Source organism: Coffea arabica, chromosome 3e, assembly GCF_036785885.1.
Source record: "Coffea arabica cultivar ET-39 chromosome 3e, Coffea Arabica ET-39 HiFi, whole genome shotgun sequence".
NCBI classification, from domain to species: Eukaryota; Viridiplantae; Streptophyta; class Magnoliopsida; order Gentianales; family Rubiaceae; genus Coffea; species Coffea arabica.
Genome location: NC_092315.1, coordinates 44,665,248 through 44,679,507, shown reverse-complemented (window position 1 = coordinate 44,679,507; position 14,260 = coordinate 44,665,248). Strand labels below are relative to the sequence as shown.

The 14,260-nt window shown below is 33.3% G+C and overlaps 1 protein-coding gene across 1 annotated transcript; it reads left to right on the top strand.

Moving 5' to 3' along the window:
- Positions 1-8,725: 8,725 nt before the first annotated feature.
- LOC113737770 (tabersonine 16-hydroxylase 2-like) lies at positions 8,726-11,514 on the top strand. The gene is made up of 2 exons (XM_027264946.2): positions 8,726-9,656; positions 10,685-11,514. The coding sequence occupies exons 1-2, from the start codon at positions 8,757-8,759 to the stop codon at positions 11,315-11,317; spliced, it is 1,533 nt and encodes a 510-aa protein (XP_027120747.1). The 5' UTR covers positions 8,726-8,756; the 3' UTR covers positions 11,318-11,514.
- Positions 11,515-14,260: the final 2,746 nt, after the last annotated feature.

Genomic DNA, 14,260 nt, shown 5'->3' with positions numbered 1-14,260 from the left:
TATGCTGGTCTTTTAATAGTTTTTGTTTTTATTTTTTATATTGTGTTCTGATGCACATTTGCAACGCATTAGAAAAAAACTAAAAGAGTTCCTTCCAAACCTATCTGTGACTTTTTCAATTGGAGACATAGTTTCTTCCTTCCTTTAGTTATATTGACAGATAAATGCATGACGTTTGTATTCATTCTTCCTAGGAAATATCCTGGACTTAAAAACCCCAAAAATAACTAAAATAGGAATTAAAAATTTTTTGAATTGGTGGAAAGGGTAAAATTAAAATAAATCATTTTTTTAATTAAGAGAAAATAATAATGTCTAGGGTAAATAGTGGAAAGAAGTATTCTTGTTCGGCTCATTAGAATTCAATGATAAGTTTTATATGCTAAATACATGTGGATGAGTGTATTGGACTGCAGGTAAAAAAGTAATGCAACAGCGTATTGATATCCAACATTCCCTCAAACGCTTCAAATTCAAGGTGGGAAGGTAAAAATCAACTGAAGCCAAAGATCATGAAAACCTCCTTCTGAGGGTCTGGCAAAAAAGATCAAACATCTGATGCTTGGATAACATGGAGAATAACAGGGAGATGAGAGAAGGTAATGCATATAGAATGATGTCAAATGATATGCTAATCAGTCTCAGTGTGATTGGTATGATCAAGAAAGACTTTACTAAGGTTAGTTTGGATAGCACTTTGGCTAACATAATAAATAGGAATTTAGGGCAGGGATGGTTGCTATAGTTTGCGTTCCTGGAAGGTTAATAGTTAAGTTTGATCGTAAAAAAAAAAATGTAAGACTCAAATTACACAATGTACATCATTTTTAATGTTATACATGGAATTCACAAAATTTGTTCCATGCTTATTTTGTGTTCAAAGTTATTTACATCTTGAAGAAATGATCTTACTTTTTGTTCAATTGGACAAAACCGTTCCAGAACAGTTGAACTGGCAACTGACTCCCAGCGTCCTCTCCTGACAAATAGATCTGCTTAATGGAAATGAAACCCCTATGTCATGAAGAAGCCATTACAACTAGAAGAGCTTAGTTTAGTATTAGCGAGAGCATATAATATGTAGGGATAATTGCATAAACCTCCCCTGAGATTTCTAATAGTTGCACTCAGCACCCTTAAAATTTGAAAAATAGCACTAACCTCCCCGAACATGAATTTGGAGCCTATAGTTGACATAAGATCGGATGAATTTACTTCTATACCCTAAGAGTTTAAGGTTGTTAGTAAACAAATTTAGGGCAAAAAATTAGGGCAATAAAAAAGTTTAAGATAACTAATTAAATAAGATTAACGGTTATTTTTTGTTTTATTAGGCACTGTAAGTGCACTTACAAAATGGTGCCATTTTGATGCTCCAACATGGTACCATTTTGTGATTGACAACACTTGAAAGGACGATGCAAATAATATATTTTCTACATAGAAGAGAAACAGAAGCAAGAAAATGTAGGAGAAAGAAACCTTGAGATAAGGCTTCATAAAAGAATAAGTTTTGGTGGTTTTGGTTGAGTTTATTTCATCTTATGTATTCATGAAACAAAAGGAGAAAGCAAGCATAAATCAAGGCAAAATTTGAGAATTTTTCTGTTAAAAATCTGTGCCAATCAAAAGATAATAGGTAAGCAATCCTTTATCTTCTCAACTTAATACACAAAGTTGTGGTGCTAGTTATAGTATGATGAAATTACTGTGTCGATCATGAGATAGCATAACTATTTATGAAATATGGTAAATAGTGTAAGATCGATATATTATAAAGTATGATAATAAGAAACTCTCTTGTACTGATTAAAGTTGAATTTCCTTGCTTAATCAACAGTCTCTTTATATGCTTTAAAATCTCATATTTCTGAATATATGTTTGTTATTTCTTTCAAATTTTACTGCTACTCTTGTTCTCTTTGCATATATATTTTTTGAATTTCACTAATTGTTTCCATCTCTTAAGTTCAGGGGAGGTTAGTGCTATTTTTCAAACCTTAGGGGAGATGAGTGCAAATGTTAGAAATCTCAAAGGAAGTTTCTGCAATTATCCTTAATATGTATACTTGGCCATGAAGTACAGCAAGAAACTACAGACGACTTCTTACTTGCGCCAAAGATGAGAGAGCCGCCAAGAAAGAAACAATACCCTTTTTTGTAGAATAACAATCAGTAATAATCACTGGCAATTAACGTCAAAAAAAGGCTCTTGACTTATAAGAAGAGCAAAAGAATTCTAAGCCACGAAAATTGTCTCTCTTACGTATCCCAAGATTTGTAAATCAGCAGCAGAATGGAGTAAGCATGGATGGTCCACCTGACTCAAGATTTGTAATCAGCAACAGAATGGAGTAGACATGGATGGTTCACCTGAGTGCCAACGCTACTACAATCTCATCAAGTACCAGGCAGAAAGAGAAGATTACCAACCAACCGGTGGCAACGCGTGTGATCTGTAAGGGCTTTTTATCAACCAAGTAATTTGACATTTGTCTCAACTGGAGAGTGAGTAGTTTTAGTATCTATTGACCCAATGTCAGAAAGAAGATCTGAAACACACCTGGCTTCAAAGTTATGGTAGTCTCTTGCAGATTTAGAACCGTCGTAATCAAATTAAGAGAAAATAATCTAAGGAGATGTGTGAACGGTTAATTAACAAGGAATCCATCACTCTAGTTAACATCAGAAAAGTCTCGTCCTGTAAGAAGGCTAAGTCATGGAAATTAGTAACAGTACTGTAGTGGAGTAGACATGAATGGCTCACCTGAGTGTCGACATTGCTAGCGTTTCATCAAGTGATCGTTAGTCCGGCTTTGGGTTGCAGTGCTTTTGATAAAAAGCATTTTTAGGTGTTAAAAGTATTTTTAAAGTGTTTGGTAAATATTATCCCATAAAATTAGGAGTAGAGTTTTTGATGTTAAAAATATTTTTAACAAAAACTAAAATTTGGTGCTTTAAGAGTAATTTTTGCGATTTAAAAAATAAAACATCAAATTTAATCATTTTATTCTATATTATGAACCAAATAAAGAGATAAACACTTTTAAAAATTATCCAATATAATAATTACTTATTACACTATATTTCTAAATAATATATTTAAAATCGATTAAATAGTTAATAATTATTTTTATTTAAAACTTTATTAGAAAAGTATATTTCAATAAGCTACCGCAACCCTAAACAAGCACTTAAGTGGGGAAGACTACTAAACTAAGTGGCGAAAATGTGCGGAATCTATTGAGGTTTCCCTATCAACTATGATTACGGATTTCTATTATTATGTCAAATTTGACAATATAGAGAATTAATCGCCACTCAAACGGTGAGAACTCACCACTATGTAGTCTCAATTTTTTTTGTTGGGGGGGGGGGGGGGGGGGAGAGGAACAAGTCCCCTGTGATTAAGCACTTCTTAAAATACATCCCTTATGATTAAAAAAATCCAATTACATCTCCTGTGCTTTGAATCTAAGTGGAAGACGTATGAAATTAATGGAGATTTCATGAATTAATGGAGACGCAGGAATCTAAGTGGAATCTGTGAAATTAATGGAGATTTCACCATATGCGATCCAATAGTGCAACTAATTACTTGATTCTAATTATGTGAGACCTTAATAACATTTTTCTTCCACAAATACCTCCAAATCAACGTTTGCAGTCTATAAAAAAATTGCAAATCATTACTATTAGAATGCAAACATTTGATCCTTTTTTTTTTATAGAGTACAAACATTCATTTGGGGGTATTTTCGAAATAAGAAAGTGACTAAGGTACGACATTATTAAAAACAAATAATCAGTTGTATTATTGGATTGTATGTGGTTAAAATTTCACTAATAGAGTCCGTTTCTATCTGTTTGCCACTTAAATCTAGAGCGTCATAGGTATAAATGGATGTTTTTAAACTACAAGAAATGTATCTTAAAAACCGTTTAAAATAGGGAATGCATTTGAAATTTATCCCTTTTTTTTTTGTAATTACTGATTTTTGTAAGGGATAATTTCACAAACCTCCCCTGAGGTTTCTGACACTTGCACTGACACCCCCTAAGGTTTTAAAAATTTCACAACCACCCTTGCTTTTGAGATTTTGGTAACAATTTAGTCCAAATATGATTAAAATATTATTTTCATGAGTAAGATGAGATTTTTTTTCCATGAATGCCCTCTTGGTCCATGTATGAGTAGAAGATTGCAAGTTATTAAAAGGTTGAAATGATTAGTAAAGTTGAGGGAGTGTCAGCATAATTCAAAAACTTTCAAACATCACATGGAAACATAAGTAATGTTTTAACAGCCATACCAACGGCTACCTGCAAGTTTTAACTGCTAGATTTTTTATTCAGGTGAAAGTGTATATAAATATCACAATTGCATCTACACCCTCAAGATTATGATTATGAGCAGCAAGGGTTTGGGTGCATATAAAGTTATTGTTTTGTGCTGCATTTAGAGTTCATAGTGAAAACATTTAGTAGAAATTATGGCCTCTTCAAACCATAAGGGAGAATCATGGAATTCACCCTCATATTTCAACAACAAAATACAACTTTTACTTAATATAAGATTTAAAATAACACACCAATATTTATTTCAACTCTTAATATCTTTCTATTATCCCTTTCTCATAGTATAAATTTACACATAATAACAAGATACATGAAGAACAAGAATTTAGTTTTATTACCAACAAAAAAAATCTACTGATCAAGCAAAGCAATTCATAATGTATTGTAGATAATATACTAGTTTTCTTGAAATCAATTCACAAGAACAATTTGTAATAGTAGGCTAAAGGAAATTTATACCTTGGTCTCTGCTTTAAATCACCTTTACTCCTAATAAATGAATAGCATCTTCACTTTGTCTCCATTTTCTTCTTCTTTTTCCTTTGTCTTTTTCTTCTCTATTTCTTCCCTTCTAGTTACATGGCTACAATATTAGAAATTTGTTCAATCATCTTTGTCAAATCATACCAGTCACAAAAATGGCACCAAATTTCTTCCTCAATTGGCACCTTTCTATAATGGAGTTTTAATTAGGCATCAAATTTATGTTATTCTAGTTAAATGTAATTAACTAATTTTGATGCATTTCCCCCCAAATTTACATTAGTTATTAGTCCCAATTTCATAGGACAAAGTGGTAATTTTAGCTATCATGATATAAGCAAAGTGCTCCAAATTTCTGTCAGGGGAGGTCAGTGAAATTTTTATAACCTTGAAGGGTGTCAGTGCAAGTGTCAGAAATCTCCCGAGAGGTATGTGAAATTATCCCTTTTTGTAAAGACAATGTATCGTCAAGAAATTGCTTCATACAACCAAATAACAAAAATGAATAGTAAAAAGGGATTACATTTTTAAAACGTACCATAAAAAGAACTTTTGTATTGGAAAACAAATAAATCATGCTATCAATTGAAATGGAACGTCGACACTGAAAAAATGATTTATCACTAGCAACGTTGTAATTGTAAATATTTATGTTAGTAAAAGTAGTGAATGTTTCAATAGTTCAACATATTTTCACTAACAAATCATGCTTAATGGTTCATGCAAAATTTCTTACAAAAAGTTAACACACCATGTGGAAACAATTTATGCTACAAAATAGTTAAATTCTACTATTGTATAATATAAAGTTCTGAAGAATTACTAGTTTTTATTTGCCAAAATACCAAATTTTAGTTACCTATACTCCAGAACTAGGCACATCGCGCGTGATTGCACGAGACTTGATCTCCCCATCACAATGTAGTCGTGATTGGACACCATCTTCCATGTCAATTGGTTGTTTGGACACGTGACACCATCGATAATGGGAAATGCTAGACGTAGAGATGGTAATTTATCCCAAGTCTTAATGAATTACTTATATCCAAAGGAACTTTGGGTGCGATGGGCTTTCTAGTTTTGAGTTTAGACCTGAAATGACACTAATACCATTTATACCCTTCAAATATTGGAAATTCTTAAAAAACTCTTGGACACTTGTTGGGATCCAAACTTCTCACCAAAAATTTAATTCATCTATTAGTTCCTCTGTCCCAAATGATAGTTATATTACATTAGTGGCCATGTTAGTGATTTGAGCCATTCTAAATCTGAAGTAATCGAGGGTTGTTACTTTTAGTCCTCTGGTAAGGTTCATTCTTTTGTGTGTGAAGCACCACATTCAAAAAGGAAAAAAAAAATGAATTGATGCATTCTCATTGGGAAGAGCTTAGCTATTGTAGTTAATGATGGTAGTGAGTTGTTGCACGTGTAATTTAACCTGAATTTAGTTCTGCCGAATACTTTTGAAGCCATTTCTTTGTAATCATAAGTATGAGTCTTTTTATGTTTTATAGAACTTATTTTTTCCCCAACTAAAATTTAGCAACATTGGAAATTAAATATAAAAAAATATATACATAGAAAAAAAATAAAAAAAAATTTGAGGAAAAAAAATTTAGGAAAATATAAATTCACAATAAAACCAAAAGAAATTTAATAAATTAAAGATATGAAAAGTTATATAAAAAAAAAAAGAATTAAAGGAAAAAAGAATGTAGAAAATAAATCTGAGTATTAGACGAGATTAATCCAAACTCATCCCAAAGTAATCCCGCTCAAATTAATCTCAAAATACATATAAATAGATTGCATCCAAACCTATATTCCTCAATACTATCTCAAATCCAAGCATATCCCGTCTATTCCACCCATTCTGCGGCTTTTAGCCAGACGATTCCTGAGCGATCCGAGCTTCTGGTCCAAAATGCACAAAGCATGATCCTGAGACATTTCATAGTTCCTACTGTAAAGCGATTCCTTCCACATGGAGAGCTACTGCAAACCTAACCTAGTTGATTTATCAAAACAAGATCGGGACTTTCCCTGACGGAACCACTGCTGAAGTTCAAATAGCCAAGGAGATGGCTTATGATAGATATATCATATCATAGCTTGCACTGATCTCCATATAGCATAAAAATATGTTGGCTCCCAACAATAAGAGATTAGCTAATCCATAAATCTCGCGCTTCTCCTGGGGGAAAAAATTTTTAAAAATAAAAAAAGAAGTGATCAGCTAATTTTGATTACATAATGCACAATATAGGGTGTTCTTTTCTTGAGGTTTCGATTCTGATTTTGCTATTTTTTCTTCCTTTCTGTGTTTCTTATACTGATTATTTCTAGTAGTTTCAAAGAAGGATTCCATTTATTTCCTCTTTGAGAACTGTTTGATAAAATGTAAAGTCGAACATTCATAACTTTGTTACACGGAATACTAAAATTGATAGCATTTCATCGAGCAGCAGTAAGGTAGATAAGACTACCAATTGTCTGGAGACAACGCGCGTGTGATTGTGAGGGGTTCACTGTCAACTGAAACAATTCGGCATTCATCACGCAAGCGTACTTGGCTTTTGAGATATTTACTCTGTCGTAGAAGATCTAGAATTCACCAATCCAATCTAAGGAGCAGTGTTTTGAAAAACGGATTGGACCGGCCAGTTGAACTGCTCAAACTACGAATCGATCATGTCTCCGGTCTGATTCAATTAATAACTCAAAGAATCAATTGAACTGGTCAAATATGGTTAAGAATCAGTTAAATTGGTAAAAATCAAAAGGTTCAATCGATTTTTATTAAATTTTTATTTTTTAAAATAAATATTTTAGTTTTATTCAAATTTCTTAATGCCAAAATAAATAAAAAATTAAATTTTATTCAAAAATTTGGTGTTCTTGCTACACGTAATCGTGCCTTGTGGTGTTGAAAATAAAATCAAGTCTGCAAGTTTCTTATTGAATTTTAATATTTTTTAAGGAAAAAATAACTTTGCATTAAACCCGAGAAGCATACACACTACATCAACTAAATAACTTCAACCAAGAAGGTATTAACCTAGTGATTAAAGTTGAGATATCAGGAATTAAAGATTCTAAATTCAAATCCCTCTTGCCTATCCCATGAACAACTATCACAACGTTCGTGGATTGATGTGAATGAATTGAGTATAACATTTTTATAGCTACATGTTTATGAATTGATGTGCTTCAAGGTCGGTGTTTACCTGAATCAGAAAACAACTATTACAATGTTTTATTGCTTACTTAAAAAGAATCAAAAAAGGACTTACAAGATATCCCATGAACATTTAGTAACAAATTAGCAAATGATGCCAATATTGCATGTGAATCAGTCCTAAGTTGAACAAAAGGCTCGTTCAACTTTGTTCAATGGAAGCTTGGTTACAAGTTCCGTTGGTATGCAGTTTCTAACTTTTCCCTATTAGAGAAAAGGACAAATTTCCAAATAGATATTACAAGGTTTGAATAGCTGAATACTTTGGATAAATTAGTATGTGCTAAGAATTGGCTGAGGCCATACTTTTCATAACGCACCTAGAAATTGACTAACCCTCGAACGGCAGCCAAGAAAGACTTAATTAGGAGTTGCTCATCTACTGTATAGCTATTTCATGAGGAATTTCGTTCAATTTCTCTTTGCAAAAATTGTCCTATAACAGTCCAATTCTTAGTCTCATAATAATCTCACTTCAAACACCACTTTTTTGAAGATAATTTTGTTTTACTTTAGAATTTCTGTTGTCATATTTTGACATTAGTGATTGATTATTAAAATAAATATTATTATTGGTGATACGTCTCATTCTCTTATCCTTCTATTGTGCTTATAAATTCTCCTCTTCCTTGAGGAAATCAACTCAAATTGCACTGCTGTTTATCCATTCTCCATGGAGCTCATCTTTTTCCTCAGTCTGTTCCTTATCTTCTATATCATATTAATAAAAATGCTCTCAAAACCCATACGTAAGAACTCAAGATTGAAGCTTCCCCCTGGTCCTAAGCCACTTCCTATCATAGGAAACATACATCAACTTTTTGGATCACAACTCCATCTCATGCTCAGAGACTTGGCAGGAAGATATGGACCATTAATGCATCTAAAGCTTGGTGAAATTTCAACCATCATTGTAACTTCACCAGAAATGGCAAAAGAGATCTACAAAACCAATGATATGTTATTTGCTTCAAGACCTAATCATCATGTTGCATTCAATATCATCTCCTATGGTTTTACAGATCTTGTCCTTGCACCATATGGAAATCATTGGAGACAGCTGCGAAAGATATGCACTGTTGAGCTCCTAAGTCGAAATCGCGTCCAGGCTTTCAAATCAATTAGGGAAGAGGAAGTCTTCAATCTCATCAAATCAATACATTCTCAAAAGGGATCCATCATCAATATTAGCAAAAGCCTTTTCTCTCTCAGTTATGGCATCACGGGCTGCATTGCATTTGGGAAAAAAGATAGAAATACAGAAAAATACATCCAACTAACAGAGGAAATAAGTAAGTTGACATCAGGCTTCAGCTTAGCTGACATGTATCCTTCTGTGAAACTGCTTCAAGTTTTGAGCATCACGAGGTATAAGAAGGAGATTGTGCACAAACAGGTTGATGAAATAGTCGAAAACATTCTCAAAGATCATAAAGAGAAATTATTGAAAGAGGCAAATCAGGCAAGTACAGAAGAAACGAAGGAGACTATTGTTGATGTTCTTCTCAAAATTCAGAAACGTGGAGACTTTGATCCTGAACTTACTGACACAATCATCAAAGCAGTTATCTTTGTAAGTAACGACTCACCTCTTAAATTCTTTGATCTTTCTCATTTGTTTTGGTTCTTGAATTGCTGCATTGCATGTTGTGATGTTAAGACCCACTAATTTGGCCAATGGAAGTAATTCACTGAACATTTAATCCTGCCAATTGAACATCAAGAACCGGGGCAAAAAACCAAATTAGTACCATCAAATTAATCCTAAGGTTAAATACTTTTTTGTTGCAAGACAATTTAAATTTTTAATCAAAGTTATTAGATAGCAATCACCAATATTACCTGTTGTTTGCCTAAAAATACAAAAAATAAAAGAAAAAGAAAACGTTGGATTTTTTATTTTTTATTTTTTTTGGGTAGCGAAGTGTTTGATCACAATTTAATCTGCTACTGTCCAAGTACCACCCAACAAGACTCCATACCCTATGGCTGGCCAAGTTTGTGTTGTATGGGTGGCTCCAACAATTTGCTTTTGGTGAGAATAGAACCCTGTTGTGCTCATTCTTTGATTTATCATCACTTGATTAATCCATGTGTGAAGTCTATACCTGAGTTTTTTTTCCCTATTTAATCACTAATTTAAAAATTCTTTACGTACAATATTCTCTTAACTTCAATGTAATTTTTTACTTTGTCCTTCAGCTTCACCTTATAGCCTAACTGTCACATGGAGACAAGATGTATACCCATCTAATTGAAATGATCATTTGTTTAATCGATGAAAAACTTTGAATTGGTCAGGCTACAGTATACAAGGTTCAATGCATGGGGCAGTGATCTTTTTTGCAACTTGGAATTGTATCTTCGGCCGACCGTCTTGACTGCAAAATTCTATAAAAAAAAAAAAAAAAAATTCCTAGGCTGATCTATGACAATGACAAATTTTGAATTTGTCCAGTTGAAAATAATTATTCCCTTGTCTATCTGACCCAAGTGGTCTGAATAAAATATTATGGGTTCAAAGGACATCTAAAATTGGGAAAGTTTGTGTCTATCCGTGTCTTTATCCAACATTGTCTCAATTTTCCAACTGCATTTCAGGATATTTTCACCGCCGGGAGTGAGACATGGTCAACGACTATGGAATGGGCAATTTCTGAGATAATTAGGAATCCAGTAGTAATGGAAAGGGCACAAGATGAAGTAAGAAATGTCTTTGATGAAAAAGGAAATGTTGATGAATCGAGCCTTCACGAGTTGAAATACTTGGGTGCAATCATTAAAGAAACCTTAAGAATACATCCTAGCGTTCCCTTGTTGCTTCCAAGAGAATGTAGTGAACAATGTGAAATTAATGGTTACCAAATACCAGCTAAGTCAAGAGTTCTTGTTAATGCTTGGGCAATTGGAAGGGATCCCATGTACTGGGTTGATGCTGAGAAATTTAATCCAGACAGATTTCTTGATTCTGAAGTGGATTATAAGGGGAATAATTATGAATATATCCCATTTGGTTCTGGACGAAGGATATGCCCAGGTATATCATATGCACAAGCAAATATTGAGCTTCTCCTTGCACAACTGTTGTTCCATTTTGATTGGAAGCTCCCTGGTGAGTTGAAACACGATCAGCTGGACATGACTGAGAACTTTGGCTTGTCAATGAGGCGAAAAAATGATCTGCACTTGATTCTTGATCCATATCATTGTTCTGGTCTTAACAAGAACTACTAGAATATGTTTAAGGTACTTCTGTCTACATCTATATCTGTAACTTTACCACATTAAATGAGTGCGACTAAGGTGATTTAGAATTTTATTCGAACTACTGTAGGTTTCAATCATTTTCTTGTTCTTTGGGAGATACATGCTTATTATTTTTACGTTGTTGATGTTTTTTACTTAATAACAACTCGAAGGTTGCATTTTGATGATAGAATTGTATTTAAATAAATTTCTTAACTTATGGATAAGAAAGATGTATGGAACATAATTATATTGTTATGAGTTTTGGAAGTTGTTATGATATGTTGCTGGCATATTAAAGCAAGTCTAAAAAATAGAAGTTTCTATATTGTTATTTAATACTGTTCTAGTCAAGTTTAGTTTCTAATAGTTTTATTAGAATCCAAGTTATAGTAGTTTTAACAATTAGAAATTAGTAATTTATCAGGTAATTTATTGTAATTGACAATATTTGTTTATCAAGTCATATAGTCTTATTATTGTTATCGGTCGAGAAGAGTGAAAAATAAAATTTAATAGACTTGTTCTTATAGTACTATATTGTTGATTTATTCCCCCTCTCTCACACATAATTATGATGGTGGTGGGTTGAGGTGCTTTTAAAAAAAAAGAATAAAATGAGAAAAATTTTATATTCCTCTTTTTTGGTGGTGCGACTAGGGGGGAGAGTGAAGGGGAGGGGGAGGGTGGCGGGGTGAGGAGAAGAAGAGGAGGAGAGAAAGAGAGGGAGGGAGGAGGAAGAGAAAAAATGGAGGAGGAGGAGGAGAGGGGAGATGGAAAAGGGAGGGAGGAGGGAGAGAGAGAGAGAAAAAGAAAAAAAAAAGGAAGAGATTGCCGATGTCAACAATAGTGGTGGTGTTAGTCAACAATAGTGGTGGTGTTAGTATTGGTGTCGGCAATGATTGTGGTGGGTTGAGGTGGGAAAAGGAAGAAGAAGAAAGAAAAGTAGGAAATTTTTTTTTGGGTATTTTAAAGTATGTGTTTTAAAAATTTTAAAGAATTTTTAAAGATTATTGTAACTAAAATTATTAAAAAACTTGTAGAAGAAAAACTTGACAAAAAATTCGTTTGCCAAACAACCCCATAAATCTCAAAATTTACTTATGAATTTTTACTAAGTCATTAAAAATCCATGTAGCCAAAAATAATTGTACCAAAAATCTATTCAAATGTTATCTAGATATGAGTAGATCGGCACTTGTATGGATTAAATTAAATAATACAAAGTTAACAAAACATCAATAATTCAAAACTAATTTTATATATGTCACATGTTAATAAGTACGTAAGTACTCCATACCTGAAATTGAGCTAACTAATATTTATTGAAGTCATTAATTGTTTATTAACAAATCATCAAAGGTTACAATCTAGTACTACATTACATAAAACTAAAATAAATGGAGACAAGAACTTTTAACAATTTTGGTGCTGTCTCAGCTTTGGGACTCGGGGCACGGACCTGCAACCGTCCCTGCCAATTTTAGTCATTATCAACTGCGCGTAACTTTCTTTGTACATTATGTAACTTTTTTTTCACAGGATGTATTTTCACAACAGATAGTGGTGGGCCCCACACTTAGCGCGAAAATCGAGTTACATGGTGTAATTTCAGCCACACAAAATTTTGAGGGCCAATCTTGGCCCTTAACCGTGCAGGGACAGGGACGGTCATACTGATGACCGTCCCTGTCCCAAATCATCAGCGTTGATATTGTCTTGGATTTCCTGTCAGTTGCATTGGGAACACAAATTTAGGTTCCCAATGGGACTGAATCATCTGTGCATAGTAAGAAGAATTGAAGGAAAAAGGACAACACGTCACCATGGGCCAGGCAAAAGACAGCAAGGACAAACGTAGAATTGTGATGGTACATGCACAATTTTTTTTTCCAACAAAGATAAAGGAAGAAATTTTAAATCTTAATCCTCAATCCAACTTAAAAGGCAATTGCTGATTTTCAAATTGGACCAAAGGGACTTAAACTCTCATCACTCGATCCTCACCAGACCGATGTGGGAGAGAGAAACATTCAGACTACGCTAACTATTAACTCTCTCCATGACTCTTGTTTCTTTTCAACAAAGATAGAGGAAGAAATTTTATACCTTAATTCTCAATCCAACTTAAAAGGCAATTGCTGACTTCCAAGTTGGATCAAGGGGACTTAAACTCTCATCACTCGACCTTCACCAGACCGATGTGGGAGAAAGGAGAGAGGGAAACACTCAGATTGACACTAACTATTAACCCTCTCCATGACTCTTGTTTCTTTCCAACAAAGATAGAGGAAGAAATATTAAACCTTAATCCTCAATCCAACTTAAAAGGCAATTGCTGACTTTCAAGTTGGACCAAGGGGACTTAAACTCTCATCACTCGACCCTCACCAGATCGATGTGGGAGAAAGGGGAGAGGGAGTGATGGTACATGCACAATTGTTAGTTGATGTAGATAGTAATCATAAACTCAAGTCACATAGTGGCGTTCAAACTGGAATTGAAATTTTAAAAGAGTAATCGCAAACATAATTGACATAGTCGATTTCAAACTTGAATCGACATTGTAGGTGAGTAATCATAAACATAAGGGATAATTGCAGAAACCTCCCCTGACTTTTATAGTAATAGCATTGACCTCCCCTATCAATTTTGAAATAGCACTGACCTCCCCTATCAAAAGTTGGAGGCAATTTAAGAGGCAAAAGTGGGTCAATTTACTAAAGTACCCCTGACATGATTTAATTTTACCAAATGAATGTGATGAGTACTTTCATCAAACCCAACAAAATATTTGTTAATAAAAATTACACTAAATTAACTATTTCTGCATAGTTTAACTAATTAACTAATTAACTAAATCACTAATAATCTAATTAATTAATAACTAATTATCTAATTAACTATTAACTAATTAACTAATTATCTAAT